This window comes from Neovison vison, chromosome 8, assembly GCF_020171115.1.
Source record: "Neovison vison isolate M4711 chromosome 8, ASM_NN_V1, whole genome shotgun sequence".
In the NCBI taxonomy this organism is placed as follows: Eukaryota; Metazoa; Chordata; class Mammalia; order Carnivora; family Mustelidae; genus Neogale; species Neogale vison.
Window position 1 is genome coordinate 125,555,940 of NC_058098.1, and position 20,186 is coordinate 125,576,125.

Below are 20,186 nucleotides of genomic sequence, written 5' to 3' on the forward strand. Positions count from 1 at the left end.
CTGGTTTGTCTTTTCATAATGGCATCTGTGGAGAATTAGAGAATGTCTCATTTTTAATTTAGAGCTAAATGTGATTTGATAGGTCAATTATCCATGAAATGAGACAAGCCACCTTTTCATAAGGAATGTTTCTTTTTCTCCCCTCCCTTGTGTGATAGAACAGTGAACGGGAAAAATAAGCTCACTTTTCCATGTATATTTATATTTCACTAAAGTATGTTAACCCAACTGTTTATTGTAATTATTATTATTTTGAAATTAAATATTGAACTCTTTTGAAAATACTTCACTCTAAGTAGACTGTTTATAAGCTGTGAATGTTCACATTTTCTTTAGGACCCTGGCTGACATTGATGGTGACGGACAGCTGAGAGCTGAAGAGTTCATCCTTGCGATGCACCTCACTGACATGGCCAAAGCCGGACAACCGTTACCACTGACGTTGCCTCCTGAGCTTGTCCCTCCGTCTTTCAGGTGGGCGCCTCTTGAGGTGAAGAGGCATGGTTTTGATTTTGGGATAGACATGATGATTATGTTGCGATCTCCTGAGGCCTCTGCTCTAGTTTAGTGGGAAGTTAAACATTGACACTGACATTTGATTTTGGTATTTAATGAGTTACACCAGCAAGGAGTAGAAATAGGTTTGTTTCCACCGTGTTATAGATAAGGAAACTGGCAGCTACAGACTAAGAACACAATTGCTCACGGACAGCAGTCAGCTAAACCATGATGTGAATCCAAGCCTCTCTGGCTAGACAGTCCGTATCCTGCCCAATACATCATAACTTTAGACCATATTGCACTCTAAGTGTCTTTAATACTGCATTCTAAATATTCAATGGCTCTAGTTATTGGTAGTACAGCTGTATATACCGTCTAGAAATGTCCAGACTGTTTGGTGCTAAATTCATTTGTTGTCTTCTTTTCTTAGGGGAGGAAAGCAAATTGATTCTATTAATGGTACTCTGCCTTCATATCAGAAAATTCAAGAAGAGGAACCTCAGAAAAAATTACCAGGTAACATTGAATGTCTAAGTTGTATGTTTACAGTGGGTTCTCTTAAATTTTACTTGAGTTGTAAACAAGTATTTAATATGTTACATTCTTAATATTTTATATGCTATAAGAGAAAACTATTCACCAAAAGGGTTAGATTCTGACATCAATAAACTGAAGATAGTAAAAAGTGAGAAGTATTTAGGAAGAAGAGACAGTGTATGTGTTTGGCAAGAGTCTTTGTATTAGACATCCTAGTTAAAATGCTCCTCCCACTTTAGGAAAAATCACTACAGCAAGCTTTGTGATGAAATCTTCAGCTGTAAAGAAATGTTTAAATATTGGTTGAAAAAGTACATATGTATATATTTTAAAGTATTAAAAAGTTAATGAACTATATCAAATAAAATAAGTATATAGCCGTATAACTTTATTTATCTGAAGAAAATACTGAGAAAACAGCATTTTTATTGGCAGGAATAGTAAAATTATTTCTCTCAGATGGATTCAAACTTAGAAATTTGTTTTCCAAAAATGAATCCTCTTAGACAAAAGTAAATACTTGACTGTTTACATTTGAGTTAAAACTATCCTTAGGGGAAGTATCCACAGAGTAACAGCACTCAAATGATCACGAGGCATGAGGGTGTTGAAACTGGAGTCCGCGTTCTTGGGCTGTTCATGTGCGAGGGCTTACCACATGTTTTATTTAGTTACTTTTGAGGACAAGCGGAAGGCCAACTACGAGCGAGGAAACGTGGAGCTGGAGAAGCGACGCCAAGCGCTGATGGAGCAGCAGCAGAGGGAGGCAGAACGGAAGGCCCAGAAAGAAAAGGAAGAGTGGGAGCGCAAACAGAGAGAATTGCAGGAGCAAGAATGGAAGAAGCAACTTGAATTAGAAAAACGCTTGGAGAAGCAGAGGGAACTGGAGAGACAGCGGGAGGAAGAAAGGAGAAAAGAGATAGAAAGACGAGAGGTTGTTTTTAACTTATTTTGTTTCCTCAGAAAATGATTATATTTAATAAGTGACTTTATTCCATTTGATTTAAAAATGGGTATTTTTGTTGTGTCTCTTTCTCTGCATCATTCATTCTTACTTATCATCTCCATCTCGGAGCCTGCCTTCCCTTGCGGAGGGGAAGAGGGCCCTTGCTTGTGAAGGGTTTTCAGGGCCAGTACCTGGTGGAGGAGGCCTGTCTGCAGGTGATAAGTCATTCAGAGGAGGACTGATTGCAGAGCTGAGTTGAGTGAGGAGCTGAGGTTAGTGAGCCAGAGGAAGGAGTCCGTCCAGGCAGGGCATGAACAAAAGTAAGCTTGGGATCCAGAGTAAGAGGCCACGGAATTGGAGCCGCAGAAAGCTGAGACTGGGGAGTCCGGAGGAGGAGCACAAGGGTGGGCTTGCACAGGTCCTTGGGATAAATACTGCTGTGTGGTGTCCCTAGGAGGACTGGCTTTGTTTTAAGGGGCTTGGGATGGAGCACAGAAATCACAAAGACACTGAAGTAATGTCAGGAGAAGGGTTTTTCTTCCCTGATACCAGAATAAAGGTATGATTATTCTTATTAACACTTCTATTTCTGAGATTGTCTTTTTATTTAAGAAAAAAGTAACTACAAATAAAAAGATGGTTCCATGAAACAGTCAAAAAGTCTGATGGATGATGTTACTTTTGTGGAAGGCCATAGGTTAGGCCTACTGCTAAAACTGGGTTTGCCCTGTTTCCTAACTTAGGCACTGAAGCTCACTAAATGCCAAACCCTGCCTCACCTCTCTGTCCTCCCATCACTTTTTGAATGAGGCAAAATTGTTAATTTAAAAATTAATTCATTGGGGGGCCTGGGTGGCTCAGTGGGTTAAAGCCTCTGCCTTCAGCTCAGGTCATAGTCCCAGGGTTCTGGGGTGGAGCCCCGCATCGGGCTCTCTGCTCAGCGGGGCTTCCTCCCCACTCTCTCTGCCTGCTTCTCTGCCTGCTTCTCTGCCTGCTTGTGATCTCTGTCTGTCAAATGAATAAATAAAATCTTTTTTAAAAATTCATTATTTTCAGGCAGCAAAACAGGAACTGGAAAGACAACGTCGTTTAGAATGGGAGAGAATTCGTCGACAGGAGCTTCTCAATCAAAGGAATAGAGAACAGGAAGAAATTGTCAGGTTAAACTCTAAAAAGAAGAGTCTTCATCTCGAGTTGGAAGCACTGGTATGCCTGAGGTTTGGAGTGAAATTGCTTTGAATGATCTAGAGTTACCTGTTGAAAATATTGTTCTTTTTTTTTTCCTTAAGATTTTATTTACTTATTTGAGAGAGAGAGAGAGCAGCCACAAGCAGGGAGTGGGGAGCAGGGGGAGAGAGGGGGGGAAGGAGACTCCTTGCTGGCTTAGTCCCAGGACTCCGGGATCATAACCTGAACTGACTGCAGACACTTAACTGACTGAGCCACCCAGGCGTCCCTGTCATTGCTTTTTAAACCTACCTCATGAATACATTATGTTTTCATGGGATTGAATAGTCATGTTTTCATGTGTGCTTCTTAACAGTCTGGACAACATAGTTTACCAGAACAGTGACTCAAGTTGTGGTCTCAGTGCCGAAGCTGCCAAACTGTGCATTCCTGGGCAAGGCATCCCTTCTCTGTGTGTTGCTTTGCCCGTCTGTAAAAGATAGAGTTGTGTCAGTTTGGTAAAAAAAAAAAAAAATTTTTTTATTTTAGTGATTTTCAGTTTTGAAGTTGATGTCTAGAAGTGGTCTGCAGAGGGGTGACCAGCAGTGGGAGGGGGGAAGCGAAGGCAGCAGGGCAGCGCTCCCTTCTCCCCAGCACTTCGCATGACTCGCAACACACAAGCTCCACAGTTGCTTGCTTTGCCTTTCTTGGAGTTTTATCTGGATTTGCTTGGAAAAAAGGATTCTGCTAAATAGAAAAAATGATTTGAAGCTCCTGATCTAAACAACCTCTTAGGACTTGTTCCAGTTCTGCTGGACTGTGGTTTTTAGCTAATACTGGCCAGTATGCTTACCAGATTTTACACTTCAGATGTCAGAGAGTCAAGTTGTTTAAAAGGCTTTGTTGCAAATAAATAAAAAGATAAATGGCTTTGCTGCAAATGCAAGGTGAGAAGATAGAAAGGGTGTAGGTTTAACACTAGATTCTAAAAGCCTGACCTGATAGTGTAATAGGATTTTGAAAAAAAATACATGTGTAGCCATGTTGTAGATTCAAGCTTAGATCTTTTATAATTGGATTCTAACATTTTATTTGGTTTCTGACTTGAAATTACAATTTTTAAAAATCGCATTTGTGGTCATAAAGGTGCTATCTTATGCCTTCAAATGGATAAGAAAGCATATCACAATTATTATTCATGCCACAGTACTACAAAATAGGTTTAAAAATCTTTAACTTCTTTGTGTAGCTATTTGGATTTCTATCTGAACCATTATTTTAACTATGTTTTTCCTTAAAATTATAAAAGGGAACCTTATGATTGATTGTTTTTCCCCCAAGAACCTGGATTGCATACCAAGCAGTAACATAGATTAATGTGAAGAGTCTGGAAGGTCCAGAGCCTGTACTCTGCTGAAGATAGGAACATGAACGCTAGGGTAGACATTGTATATTCCTTTTAGCATGTGTGTTTCTCAAATATAAAACTAACTTTTCAGTAAAAACTTTAATTATCAGTGATTTTTAAGCTTCATTTCTCCTCCTCACCTTGCTGTATTAACTAGGGCTACCATAATGAAATAACCCAGACTAGGGGGCTTAAACAAAAGAAATTAATTTTCTCACAGTTCCGGAGTCTGGAGTCCAAGATCAGGATGTCAGCAGGTTTGGTTACTTCTGAGACCTCTCTCCTTGGCTTGCAGATGGCTGTCTTCTTGCTGTTTTCCTTACATGGCCCCTCCTCTGCCTGTGCATCTCTAGTGTCTGTTTTGTGTCCAGATTTTCTCGTGTCATAAGTCAGGTTATATTAGGGCCCATCCATATGACCTTATTTAACCTTATGATCTCTTTAAAGACCCTGTTTCCAAATAACAGTCACATTCTGGGGTCCTGGAGATTAAGACTTCAACATACAAATTTTGGGGAGATACACTTCAGCCCATAACACCTCACCCTTCTCCTTAGTCTCCATTAAGAATCTCTGCTAGTTTGGGGGGCACCTGGGTGGCTCAGTCGTTAAGCGTCTGCCTTCAGCTCAGGTCATCATCCTGGGGTCCTAAGATCGAGCCCCACATCAGGCTCCCTGCTTGACAGAAGGTCTGCTTCTCCCTCTCCCACTCCCTCTACCTTTGTTTTCTCTCTCACTGTCTCTCTGTGTGTCAGATAAATAAATAAAATCTTAAAAAAAAAAAAAAAGAAAGAATCTCTGCTAGTTTGGGTTCTTTTTACTTCTCAGAGAAGAGGAAAGGAATATTTGGTGTAGGAGAAGAGAATTGTGGCTAAAAAGGTCCTCCTAGACCCTGTTTAATTAGAGGAAATTAGATGGCAATGTGGAGAGTAGAAATTTCAGAAGCTTCAAGGAGACAGTGCCGAAAGTCGCATGTAGATGTTTATCTCTCTTCATTATTCTTTGAGACTACCTCTTTAATATTATAAATTAATGCCTCACTGCTGGATTCAGAAAAAATTCAGCGTGCTATGTTTGTGCTTGGTCATATTAGCATCTGGGCCCTTAACCCTCTGAGAATGGTATATTTCCTGCTAATAATAACTCTGTCCGGAGTTAACAGATACAACCTTAGAACACCTTCCACTTAGTTGTATTTACTTATTTTTAGGTAGGCTCCATGCCCAATGTGGGGCTCAAATGCACCACCTCCAGATTAAAAGTCATATGCTCTACTGACTAAGTCAGCCAGGTGCCCTCCCCCACTTAGTTTTAGATATTTATCTAGACTGAGTATAAATGATAACTGACATTTAAAAGTTTAAATGAGAATATAATTCTTCTGATAGGCGCTTTTTCTATTAGTGTTTTAAGTCACTGTATGTTTATATGCTCTTCCTATAGAATGGCAAACATCAGCAGATCTCAGGCAGACTTCAAGATGTCCGACTCCGAAAACAAACTCAAAAGACTGAGATAGAAGTTCTAGATAAGCAATGTGACCTGGAAATCATGGAAATCAAGCAGCTCCAACAAGAACTTCAGGTTAGTCCCTTGCTGCTGAATTGTGCATCAGTGTGAGCAGTTGTAAATAATTCTTCCTAATAGAATAGTTTTCATTTTGGGGTGATGAACCCCTCTGGGTCTCTGATAGACATCATTCCTAGAAGGATGTAAATATATATACCATCTTGTATATAATATCAGGAAGCTCATACGCCCTCTAAAGCTCTACTAGACATCTGGTTAAATTCTGCTTAATATTTGTACATAAATGAATGCCTTTCACTTTGACTTTTAAGTCTTTAATAAATATATAGATATACCTTTACATTAAACTTAAGTTTATTGCTACTACTTTTAGGAAATTTTGACTTAATGTTATTCTTTCACAGTTGCAGTGAAGAATGTCCCTCAGGGACCTCGTCATCTTCTTTACCTGTGCAGTAAGGTCTAGCTCAGTTATCGTGGTTGAGAATAAGGACCCTGGGAGCATTCTGCATCTTTAGAGTCCTCTTAACCAAATTTCTGCTTCCGTATGGACTAGCAATTAATTAACGAAGTGTTCTTACTGTGTCACAGCTGGTACAGACAGAGGCCAGATAACATTCCTGTCTGATTTAAACCTGCTTCCCTAATTCCTGAGTCTCCAATTTCTCTTCGATATTCATTCTGGGGTGTCATGACCTGCTTACAAATACCATTTGGTGCAGACGGCAAAGGCACCTCTCACCTTGTGCCTGCGGACATCCGTCAGTGCACGGAAGATTGTAAGACTTCCAGACATACGCCATTACCAAAGATTTTCCTCACCACCTTTACTCCAGCCAATCATTCATAAATGGATGTATGTTTAAATATTGTATTTTAAATCATGCGTAATTCCATTTTAATTTATTTGTAAACTGTAGGCAGTTTACAGCTACACACTATTCCTATACTAAGTTTTAAGAGTGATTAAATCATGTTTTTAAGTCTTCAAAAAATGCTCAGACAACATGATAGAATTTTAATCAGGTACTACTTTTTTTTTAATAAGGATTATCAAAATAAGCTTATCTATTTGGTACCTGAGAAGCAATTACTAAATGAAAGAATTAAGAACATGCAACTCGGTAACACACCTGGTAAGTCTCTAAGGTTTGTTTTACCTCTTTTATTTTCTGAATGACCGTACCAGTCATACTCTGTTACTTGTTAAAATAACATTATTCTGTTATACATAGCATTTCTTGTCTGTAGTTAAAAATTTCAAAATAAGTGAAAAAAAATCACAGATATTAGAGCATCTTTAGCAATAAAAAGTAAGTCAGTCAATCGGAGAAAGACAATTAGCTTATGGTCTCACTGATATGAGGAATTTGAAAAACAAGACAGAGGATCATAGGGGAAGGGAGGGAAAAATGAAACAAGATGAAACCAGAGGTGGAGACAAATCATGAGAGACTCAATCTCAGGAAACAAAACTGAGGGCTGTTGGAGGGGAGGGAGGTGGGAGAGATGGGGTGGCTGAGTGATGGACATTAGGGAGGGTATGTGCTATGGTGAGAAAAAAACCCTTATAAATAAATAAAAATTAAATAAGTAGTCATTGTGGTATGCCTTCCTATCTTCATAACATGTGTTTCAAATATCAGTCAAATAAAATGTTAGACTATAGCTAAATAAGATCTAGGTTTGGCTTTAACACAAGACTGTATGTACATTCTGGCAAAATCCTACACTGATGGAAAGAATTTCAGGAAATTCTACCATAGGACCAAGCCTGTGAAATTCTAGGTGATAGTGTATAGCAGGTTTAGACCTAAGCAGAATGGAACGCTCTTCCCAGACCTTTCATATCACCTAACTGATTCATATAAAGACTTTTACTGGCTTTGCCCTCTGACACCTTTGGAGCAAAATAGTCCAAGGCAGTTTGTGGAATGTCACATTTTTCTTGACCCAAGGTCCAACCAGGATACTGAAAAAAAGATCTCTATGTTGGATAGCATGCCAGTAACAACATAATAGAAGAAAGGTTTACTTAAAAGTAAATCTGCAAATATCATGTTAGAACTGACTGAAGTATTCTAAATGTCTCCCTTTGAGTATCTGTCAGTCTTTCCATTACGGGGCTCTTTCTTATACTTCTGGCTCTTTAGGAAGCCCAATTAACAGCATCCCTCATCTTTGCCCAAGTTCAGAACGAATAGAGAAATAAGGCAAAGGAGCAAGACATATGAGAGACCAAAAATATTGCCTCATTTTTGGTAAAGCTGATATTGGACAGCCTGGCTTACCTGCGAGTGGGACAGTCACCCCTGTAAAAAAATGGGTGTACAACAAAGTAGAACAGGTTTCCTGTGGGCAGTTCAGTCGCAAGAACACGAGGGACTGGAAGGGTCTAGGCTGTGTATGCCCAAGTCCTTAATCGTAAGCCCACCAGTTACTTAAGGGGTGGGAAGAAGTGGGGAATGGTATCCTAGTGAAGGGCCCTTCACTTGGAAGAAATACCAAGCATAGAGAATTTTACTTTTGTGAACTGTTCTGCTGTGTCTCCCGCCTTCCACTGAAACCGTCTGTCCACGTCTCTTCTCAGACCATCTTCCTTGCACGCAATTGTCTTCTTGGCTTTTCGACGAATACCAGCCCCTACCTCACCCCTCCGCAGGCATTCCAGAGGCTGGATGAGCAGCCCTCCTGGTCTGTGCAGTCACAGAGAGCACAACTCTCGTTGTTGCAGTATTTGGACTGTGAATGGAATGTGCACTGTGTCTTATGGGGGACCTGGTAGAGCTAGTCTTTCTTACAGAATGCGATCCACCTGTTATTACAGTTACTGGTTCAAAACAGGAAGCTTTTGTTTGCAGTTTTCAAAACACCCTGTATCCCTTAGATTCCTCTCTGCATCCCTGTTGCCGCTGAAGATTACCAACCGTGGCCAAGCACCATGCTGGGCAGTTTTCATGCACTGTGTCTTTTAATTTTTACAACAGCCCGGTGAAATAGGTATTGTTATTCCCCTTGTGTAGCTCAGCAAAGCTGAGGCTCAGAGAGATTAAGTGGTTGCCCAAGGTGGTACAATAGTCGTTCTCAAATTCTTGTCTCATTCTGAAGCCCACTGTACCACCACGTTGCCTCTCTGGATTTTCAGTTTGCTCATAGATATGATCTATTCAAATCTAGTGTTGAAACATCCATTCTTCGTGATGCTCATTTTGAAGAGTACTAGGAGTGTAAATTAACTGATTTTTTCCACAGTGCTTGTCTCCCAACTGAAATAGACTCTGAACGACTTGAGGCTGGGACCCATGCCTTGTCCTTCTTTTTCCCCTGCTATTGAACCTAGTACAGTGCCTTGCACATAGCGGAGGTGTAATTTCTTGAGAAAATATTTGTTGAAATACTGGAAAGCTACAAGATAATTATAAGAGAATTTAGCAAGGTGTCTGGATAAAAAGCATGTAAAAACCAGCAACTTTTACTGTATATCAAAAGCACTTAGAAAATATCATGAACAGGGGCCCCTGGGTGGCTCAGTGGGTTAAAGCTTCTGCCTTCGGCTTGGGTCATGATCCCAGGGTCATGGAATCCTGCTCAGTGGGGAGCCTGCTTCCTCCTCTCTCTCTGCCTGCCTCTCTGCCTACTTGTGATCTCTCTCCATCAAATAAATAAATAAAATCTTTTAAAAAAGAAAATATCATGAACAAAGGTCTCATTTACATTAGGATTCTCATTATTATGTATAAAGAAATGTGTAGCTATAAAATTTTACTGCTAGATATGAAAGATTCCTGGATAAGTAGGTACATGTTATGTTCCTGACTCAGGAACGCTGATATAGCTCAACGTTGTTAAAGATGTTATTCTCTACTACTTTGTCCCGTACATTCAGTTCCATTCAGGTTTCTTTAAATGAAACCTGGCAAGATAATTCACAGATTGACCTAGAAGAGAACGTGCAAGGTTAGGCAAGACTTGAAAAAGAATGACATTGGTGGGGAGAACACACTAGCTCTACCAGGTATCAAAACATGTTAGGACCCCTGAAAGAAATAGTACATTTTATGTTAATTAATTGAATTTAAATTTTAAAAAATTAAAAAAAAAACATGTTAGGAAAGCTCTGTCCCTAAAGTAGCATATTATTGATCAGAAAGGAAACATAGAATGATGGAACTAAATATATGCCTTATTGTCTTCTAAATTGTGAGCTATATCTCACAATTTAGAGTATGACAAGTTTGGCATTTAACACCAATGGGGAAAGGATGGGCTTCCAAATAAGTGATCTGGGGGACAGTTGATGCTCTGAAAGGGAGGTAGGGAAGCTCTTTACCTCAATCCATGTACATAATTCTAGGTAAGCTAAGAGGTTAAATGTAAAAAAAATACCTCTAGAAAAAATGTTATAAAAACAAAGGAAGACTTTTTTATAATCTCCCTGTTGGAAACATTTCTTCAAATAATCCCTAGAGCTATGAGGGAAAATATTTACAGATTCAGTGATACAAAAATGAAGTTTTTCGTGACAAAAGACATCGATAAACAGTGCAGCATTGGAAACTACAGTACAACAAGAATTTATAGCTGCTGTAGATCAGAAATAAAGACAACCCAACAGAAAGAAAAAAGGCAGTGGATGGGGTGAGGCAATCCAAAAGGGTGGCCAGTGAGCCTATAAATAGGTGTTGATTTGATTTCAGTTGTTATCAAGGAAATACAAATTAAAATAACAATAAGGTTTCTTTTTTTTGCCCATTGGAGAAAATGAAAAAAGGTTGATAATATCCAGTGTTGATGAGGGTGTGCAGAAACAGGTACTTTGGTGTCATTTTATATTAGTGTTCCTTTTTTGAAAGACGGTTTGGCAGTTTTCGTCAAAGTTTGAAGTGCTCAAATCATTTTACATGGCAGTTCATTCACCTCCTAGCCGTGTAAAATACTTCCACATGTGCTTTCAAATACATATACGAGGATATTTATTGTAGCATTTTCGTGTAAATAGTAGGAAATTAGAAACAACCTAATGGCAATCCTAAAGAGAATAGTTATATAAATTACTTACATAATTTAAAAAATCATGTAGACAACCATAGAGTAATTTTATATTTATACATCTTTTTTTTCCAGTGTTACTACAATATAATTGGCATACACCACTGTGCAAGTTTAAGGTGTGCATCATAGGAGTTTGACTTAGATATATTGTGAGAGTAAAAGTCAATCACCAGTAGTAACAGAAGAATTTCTGCCAAATGTAAACTATCTGATGTTTGTATTTCAGATTTAGGGATTGATTTGCTTCATAAAAAATCATTGGAAAAGGAAGAATTATGCCAAAGACTTAAAGAACAATTAGACGCTCTTGAAAAAGAAACTGCATCTAAGCTATCCGAAATGGATTCATTTAACAATCAACTAAAGGTATTTATCTTCCATAATATTCATTTTTAGTTAGCTGCCTTCTTACCGTCCTTGTTTTGATTTAGTGGAATGAGTTAACTAAAGCTATTTTTGTTACATGTAGTATATTTGCATAATTTTTCTCATAATTTGAGCTATACCAGGTTTAAAAGATTGCTTTTGATGTTCTCTGTAGATACTATAAACATGGTTAAGTAATGAAACCAGTCATTTACCATGGTTTCCAGTTCTTGATCGTTTTTATTGGTATCTGTACATGTTAAGAATAAGTGCCTTTATCAGTATAGAAAGTTGATCTCAGGCAGCCTGATCTTGGGCAAAATTCTAAGATGGTAGATACGGAAAATTATTTAAAATAGTTGTAATGGTAGAGGCTTTTATAATATACTAAATTCTTTCATTTGTTTCTTTGTTATAATATAATTAACCTTTATTAAGCAATGCAATAACCAGTGAAATCCAAAGCATAATCTGGCACTCTGAATTTTGCATGAAAAGTAAGTTCATGATCTATTATTTGCTGCATTGGCAGAGCAGATGTCCAAAACATCTACTGCACGCTTACCATTCTGAGCAGTATTAGTTGTATATGGAAGCCATACCTCTGAAAGAAGTATTAGAAGGTAAAAACCAGACTGATGGCACATCATTCCAATTTGGGAATAGTCACAGCTCTCTATCTCTTCATATGACTTTTGCTGACTTATTTAGAGTAATACTCCACCACCTATAGCGTGAACATTATAAAGAAAAGAGATCATGGTGGCTTCAGTTCTGGAGGGGAATTTGGGGTGAATAATGTTAATATTACATTATATATGAGCATATATTTTATAGAAAATTTTTTTAAAGAAAACCAAATAATTTTTTGCTGGTGGACAGATAAGCCAGCCAAGTTATCATCCCTACATAATTTTTAAAAATCTGTACATAGTTTAATTGGCTTTTTATCTGCCTTATCTTACAGTGTGGGAATATGGATGACTCTGTTCTGCAGTGCCTTTTGTCTCTGCTAAGCTGTCTCAACAACCTCTTCCTCTTACTTAAGGTTATTTTCTAATATCTAGCTCCTTTTCTTTTGAGTTACTTTACTGTTTTCTTTTCTTAAAAACTAGACTATTCTTTGCATTTATCTGAGTGTCTTTGTTTGAAATAACATACACAATTTGGACCTTTTTTTCTTTCTGTTTGCTTGAATAGCCTTCTGCTGTCTAACTGCCTGTTTGAGACTAATGCCAGAAATTTGTGGGGTTACCCAGAGTAACCTGTCTCATAAGGAACTCAATACCCTTAGAAATAACTACCGATTTCCCTATAACATCCCTGTGCTTTGGGTTAACTCCTGGGATGATTACTGATTCAATTTAAAAGAAAGCAAGGGAATGGGAGATTAAATCGTTTACCCATATCACTGAAAATCATTATTTAAAATAAAATGTATTTCTTCTGAAATGTAGGGTAAGGTTATGTCATGTATATATACCAGGTTGCTTCCTGATACTGCTATAAGGAAAAATCGTAGCCAATAACGGAGGGGCAGCTTTAGTTATGTCTAGTTAGCAGGCCTCATGTTTAGACATGCTTGCAATTCAAATAAAAAATGTTCAAATCATATGCAAAAATAAATAGCTCACTTTGTCATTTTAGCACAGAGTATTTCAAATACTCAATGAATTTCTGTTTTAATATAGTTTAAAGAAAGGTGCTTTGCATGTAGCTCTCCTTGACCCTAGATTCTGACAGTGCATTCTGCATCAGTAGCGCAGTTGCATATATATGTATGTGCCTTCGTACATAGTGAAGACAAGAACATGATAAGTGGAACTCACGTGTTTAAGCAAATGTTGCGCAAGTTGGAAAGATGGTGTCAGCCTTTCCTTTATGGTTGTAGCGTGAATGGCCAGCTTATCTGGTCTTAGACCTTGTGGCATAGGTTGCATAAAAATTTCACCCTACATTTCTTCATCTACAAAATGAGGTTTGATAATGACTTGTGGGCTGTACTCACACACGTAAGTCTGATTATTTCAGTTAGCATTTGATTCTCCACAGGCCAGCAGATTATTCTTAGCTCTTGTTTTACTTTCTTCCTTATGCTTCTTGCCTTCCAGCCTTTCACTGCTTGTTGATACTTTCATCAGAGGCAATTTAGGATTAAAACTAAGAGGGGATGAGAGTGGCCCGGAGAATGTACTGTCCCAGAAAGCAAGAAGAGAGGCCTCTGAGAGTTATCACTGCAAAGCACTGCAGAGCAGTCAGCGTAGTCCTAAAAAATATCCATGGAATTGTCCGTGAGACCGTTGAAGACCATACTGAAAGGGCCATTTTAGTTAAGTGAGCAGAAGCTGAACTGCAGCAGATAGGAATGAATGGGAGTTAAGGAAGGGCTGAGTGAATGTGACCACCTCGAGGAGGAGAGTGCAAAGAAAACGTGAGGTCAAAGGAAAACCTGTGTGTGTGTGTGTGTGTGTGTACTTGAAGGATAAAGGATACAAAGTTTCAGTTAGGAAAGATGGATAAGTTCTGGGATGTGATGTACAACATGGTGACTCTAGTTAACAAGATCGTGTTGGATGCTTGAGATTTGCTAAGATAGAGAAAACGGTTAAAATACGTGAGGTAGATATGTTCATTGACACAGTTTGGGTGATCATTTCCCATTGTATACTAATACCGAAACATCAAGTTGTATACCTTAAACATACACAATTTTTATTTGTCAGTTTTATTTTAAGAAAGCTGGGGAGAAAATAATCAGGACCACCCTTGGAGGTGGTATCAGCTTTCTGTGAGGCATATGCTTACATGGGGAAGAGATTCGGTTGGGGCTGAGGAATGGAAATAGAGAGAGCCTGTGAGGTAACTGACCGAGTCTGTCTTAATGGTAATTTCCTGGCCAAGCCGAATGTCTTGTTGCTGAATTCCCAGCACCTGTAGGAGTACATGGTAGGTTAAGGGTGGCAGTAAATACTTGTGGAGTGAATGAAGGGTTTTGAATGTTCTCAAAAAAATATGCAGCACTTTAGGATTGATATATGGAGTTGATTAAAAAAAAGTAGAAAAGAATTTGTCAGAAAACATGTATTCCACATTCTAGGAACACTTGTGACTTCGTGTATTTTTTTCTATTAAGTAAAGGCTATTTTTTAAATGCAAAAAACGGGGCACGTGGGTGGCTCAGTCAGTTAACTGTCTGCCTTTGGCTCAGGGTCATGATCCTGGAGTCCTGCATTGGAGGCCCTAGTTGAGCTCCCTGCTCAGGAGGGGAGCCTGCTTCTCCCTCTTCTGCTCCCCCTGCTTGTGCTGTCTCACACTCTCTCTCTTTCTCAAATAAATAAACAAAATCTTTAAGAGACACACACACACAAACTTGAAGGAGACAGAAGGGAAGGCGAGGAAGGAAGGGAGAGCTTCAGGTTGAATATATAAGGTGGTGGTTATTGCTAGAGTCCAAGGGAAGCAGACTGAGATACAATCCAGAGCATAGATTTAAGGGTTAGGTAAAAAGTCTTTGGGTGTAACATATGGAGGAAAGATGAGTGTGAATGCGGCTAAATTTGCTTGTGGAGAGAGGACGCTGACAGCTTGAAGACTTACAATCAGAAGCAAGTTGAACCATTACAAGGAATCTTCCTGGGTAGTTGAGGACATGGAATAAGTTCAGCCAGGCTAGAAGTTGGGTGCAGATGCAGGAAGTTGTATTGATTTTTGAGATGGGAAGATGAGGGAGTTCCAGTCTGGTGGTTTAATGAGGCAAGGTTATTAGCTGATAGTGAGAAGAATGGATGCAAGCTTAGGGAGTTTAGGGAACTCCCCAATTCCCGGATTAGGGAAGATTAGGCAGTTCTGTTTCAGGAGAGAGAAGTGGGCATGAAATAGACATTGCAGTGGGGGTAAAGGGTGTATGCTTAGTAGAGGAAGACAGTACGTGTGCTGAGCCATGTTGAATGCCTGTGTGAAGTTGGAGGTCATGAATATAAATTGAAAGCAGGGACGCCTGGGTAGCTCAGTTGGTTGGGCTGCTGCTTTTAGCTCAGGTCATGATCTCAAGGTCCTGGGATCGAGTCCTGCATCGGGCTCCTTGCTCAGCAGGGAGCCTGCTTCTCTCTCCACCTCTGCCTGCTGCTCCCCCTGCTCGTGCGTGTGCTCGTGCGTGCTTGCTCTCTTTCTCTCTCTCTGACAAATAAATAAATAAATAAAATCTTAAAAAAATAAATTGAAAGCAGCATGCCTAATTGTATGATTTTTTCCCCACCAAAGTTCAGCTGCTTAGATAAAAACACAAAGAAGGGTGAAGCAGAGTCATAGTTCAAACACAGGTTTGAAGTTTTAATAGACATGACAATGAGGGAGGGACAGGGAATTGCAAATCTTGACACAGTAATTTCAGCAAAGAGGAACTCTGAAGTATGGACTGACATGAAGAGGTATGAGGAAAGAAAATTATGCTGCTGAAAAAGGAGAAGCTGTTGGGGTCATCGGGTGTTATCAGGTACAAGATCTCCAAGGATAAGAACCTACATTTGAAGAATGGGATCTTTAATCAGTGGTAGTTCTGTTTCTAATGATGACAAGATTCAACATAGAATAATGCAAATGGTGAGTTAAGTGGGGTAAAAAGGAGAGTTGAGGTTTTGATCCAATCCATGTGGTTGTCAAAGCCTTGGAGAGTAGTGAACATTAATGAATGAGGATCAGACCAGGTGATCAAGAGATACCAATAAAAAGGAAGAGGAGGGGAGTGTTGCAAGATGGTATGAGCCTCAGAAAAGCATGACCTCATAAAAGGGAAGAGAGATAATAGTCTGGAAATGACAGTGAGGAGCAAAGAAAATAACTTTAGTTATCTCCTCACCCTGATGTAAATGGAATATGTGGTAGTAAACTGAGAGAGAAATAGAGGAAAACAGCGTCCTGAGGGATCAGCCAAAAGGACAAAGAGCTAAGGGAATTTCCGTTCAGAGAAGCTATGCAGGTCTGTGAGGGGCTTCCTGAGCACAAACAGGAAGGTCCCCAGCAGTGGAGGGATTTGAGGAGAAGAAGGGTGGGAGATTGGGTCAGATCAAGGATAAACAGCCTTCTAGAGATGAGGATTTGGGTGGTAAAGGGTGACAGGGAAGGCCAGGTGGGTTGACAGGTGAAAGAGAAAATTGGCCTTTTTGGTCTTGGAGGAAGACAGGCAGTGAGTTCTAATTTGTGGCCTTTGAGACAGCGGAGCATCTGCTTTAGCCTATTTATGGTGGAATGGGAGTATAAGGTTTAAAATTATTTGTCTTAAGAAATTATGTTCTACTGGTCCCTGTCATATTCATGTATAGGATCAGTGGTAATTTTTACTCTTTTGCTTAAGTGACACTAGGACACACAGCAAAGCCTGTGTGGGTCGGCTCAGGGCGTGATCCTGGAGTCCCGGGATCGAGTCCCACATCAGGCTCCCAGCTCCATGGGGAGTCTGCTTCGCTCTCTGACCTTCTCCTCGCTCATGCTCTCTCTCACTGTCTCTCTCTCTCAAATAAATAAATAAAATCTTTAAAAAAAAAAAAAAAAGAAATTATGTTCTACTGGTCCCTGTCATATTCATGTATAGGATCAGTGGTAATTTTTACTCTTTTGCTTAAGTGACACTAGGACACACAGCAAAGCCTGTGTGGGTCCAAAGATGAGACATTTGACATGCCCTTATTCCATTAGAGAAATTCACGCACTGTCGTATCTTTAGCAGTGAGTTAATAGTGAGAAGAGTATTGGCCTCAGAATCTGAAGAAATGAGTTCTGGTCCTACCAGTGCCACTTGCTAGCTGTGTAACTGCCATTTAACCTCCAAATTTTGCTTTCTTCATTTACAAAATGAAGCTGACAGTATCTGTTCTGCCTTCTTTGCAGAGTCGTAGGGCGATTAAATGAGATTGTGTATGTACAGAAGTGCTTTATGAACTATTATGCACCATACAAATTTTTTCGTTGTTCTTATTAGTAGGGATCATCCTGAATCACCACAGTACTTTCAGTGCATTGAAGGTCATCACTGCTGACTTGGGATAATGATTGAGGAGATACTATTCCTTTGAGACAAAGTGGGATCTGCCAATAGCCAAATTGGGGCTTATCACAGACCTCTATCCTAAATTTCTCCATTGGGGCTTTGTCATTCTGGCCTTACTAACTAGTCCTCATTACTACAGACAGTGCTTCTGAAATTGAGTTTTACTGATGGCCCTTCTGATTCAGGATAGAGGTGGGTGATCCCCCTTACTGTTTAACAGACTGAGAGAATGAGCACACTAGGGTTGTTAGTGGTCATTACTAAGACTTGATGTTGCCTCCTCATAATCAGAATGCTGCTTTTGTGTTCTTGACTCCTTTAGAATGGACATGAATTACTGTTGGTTTCAAATCCCTTTAAATCATTTAATTTTTAAAATGTTTCTTATCTAATAAAGATATTTTTAGTAAGTTAGCTGAAAGTGGAGTTAAGTGAAAGTAAATATAGAATCTGTGGTACGATTTGGGGTTTGAATGACATGGTGTAGATAATTCAAAAAGAGGCAAGTCAATCTTCTGAGTCTCAGAATTGGTCATCATTTTATCCATTTTACAAGAATGCTATTAAGATCAAATGTAGGTATTATGTGTAAAAACACTTTAAAGTGCTACACAGATGTTCAGAGTTTTTTGTTTTGGGGTTTTTTGGATGTTAAGTTTGAGGTGCTAATTTGCGTTCTGCCAGGATTTTTTTTCATGACTAATAAAAATTTTTTGTATCACATTATATCACATTATTGAGCTAAGCTGTATTTTGTCCATTGAATCTCTTTTAAGACCTGGCCTTTGGAAAGAACATTATATCCTTTTTTTTTTTTTTTAAGATTTTATTTATTTATTTGACAGGCAGAGATCACAAGTAGGCGGAGAGGTAGGCAGAGAGAGAAGAAGAAGCAGGCTCCCTGCTGAGCAGAGAGCCGATGCGGGGCTCGATCCCAGGACTCTGGGATCATGACCTGAGCCAAAGGCAGAGGCTTTAACCCACTGAGCCACCCAGGCGCCCCCATTATATCCTTTCTTGAAGCAAAAATCAGAATATAACATTACTTACTATCACTATTAGAGGTATTCCGTATTAGTGGTTTAAGTTCAGCAAGTTACATCTTCCATTTCTACCAGGATGGCAGAATAAGTACTCTCTCTCAGTAATGAGAACAGTAGAAATAGGTGCTGGATTTAAAAATTTTTGTGAGTGCTTTGTTGACCCATGTTAAGGTACACTCAGGACTAAAACTAAGTAAACCAATCTTAAACCAAGTGGTCAAATTTAACATTACCAAAATGGCACAAACCAGCATTATAGGTCTCCTGATACATTGCGCTGAAAGAAGCACATCACTGCTGTATTATTTTTGCCAAAAATAATTTCATCTAAGTGTAAGGAAATAAATTGTAAGGAAATAAATTAGACACACCCAAATTGTGATTTGATCTATGAAACAGCTGACTGACCCGCACTCTAAAAATGTGAATCTCATAAAAGATGGAGGAAATCTTTATGATTTAAGGAGACCAAAGAGCCACTCTTAAAGGACACTAAAGAGTCATGACAGCAAAATGCAGTGTGTGACCCTCGATGAGATCATGGGTAAGGGAGAAAGCTATTATTGAGGACAGTATTCACGGTAATGGGGACATTTTTGAATATGAATTCTGTATTAAATATCAGTATATGGCTGTGTTAAATGTCTGTAATTTAGTACTGGCATTGGAGTTGTAGTTACGTGGAATAGTGATGAGGTATCTGGGGTGAAATCATCAGCATCTGCGAAAGTTTTCAAAATAAAAAGAAAAATTTAGAGTTGCACGATGTCAGGTGTTTGTGAAAATGAAACAGTAGATTAAGTATTTTTTATTTTTATTTTTTTTAAGATTATTTATTTATTTATTTGACAGGCAGAGATTACAACTAGGCAGAGAGGCACGCAGAGAGAGAGAGAGAGAGAGAGAGAGGAGGAAGCAGGCTCCCTGCTGAGCAGAGAGCCCAACGAGGGTCTTGATCCCAGGACACTGGGATCATGACCTGAGCCGAAGGCAGAGGCTTTAACCCACTGAGCCACCCAGGCGCCCTGATTAAGTATATTTTTAAGTTGTAAAAGTGCTAAGTAGATTAACCACCAGTAAATATCAACACTGGGAAACAGAGTGGTGGGGAGTAGTGTAAATTAACAGACTTCTCCTCAGTCATATCAGGGGTCAGTAGCTGCTGATTCGTAAATGAAGATGTATTGATATTAGGGTTTATTAAGGGCTTTCTCTGGAACTGACATGGTTCTAAGTGTCTTACTTATTGAATCCTTATATTAACCCTGTGATATAGGTCAGTATTATTCCTCTCCACATTTCACATAGGAGTAAGTTAAGACCCAGAAGGTGCCCAAGGTTATACATTTGACCATAAACAGTTATATTGGGGAAAAAAAAGATGAAAATATATAAGCTAAGCTTTCACCTTAAGAAGCTAGAAAAAGACTAGTGTAATAAAGCAAAAATAGTAGAAGGAAATCAATGAAACAAAAGACATTAAATACCGGGAATCAAGAAAACCAATATTTGACTCTTTTAAAAAGATTAATAAAATTAAACCTTTGGCAAGACCAATTTTAAAAGGAAAGTAGGTAGTAATAAAATTAGGAA

General features: G+C 39.0%; 1 protein-coding gene across 3 annotated transcripts in view; it reads left to right on the plus strand.

Annotated features, from left to right (window-relative positions):
* ITSN2 (intersectin 2) overlaps positions 1-20,186 on the plus strand; it is a 140,950-nt gene that overhangs the window by 52,201 nt on the left and 68,563 nt on the right. For 2 of the 3 annotated variants that reach the window (XM_044261982.1, XM_044261981.1), the window contains exons 11-18: positions 337-474; positions 932-1,017; positions 1,710-1,972; positions 3,041-3,190; positions 6,003-6,143; positions 7,138-7,225; positions 11,368-11,507; positions 12,475-12,555. In XM_044261982.1, the coding sequence (XP_044117917.1) occupies positions 337-474; positions 932-1,017; positions 1,710-1,972; positions 3,041-3,190; positions 6,003-6,143; positions 7,138-7,225; positions 11,368-11,507; positions 12,475-12,555 (1,087 nt within the window). The remainder of the gene's footprint in view (positions 1-336; positions 475-931; positions 1,018-1,709; positions 1,973-3,040; positions 3,191-6,002; positions 6,144-7,137; positions 7,226-11,367; positions 11,508-12,474; positions 12,556-20,186) is intronic. The other variant, XM_044261983.1, reaches the window with a different exon arrangement.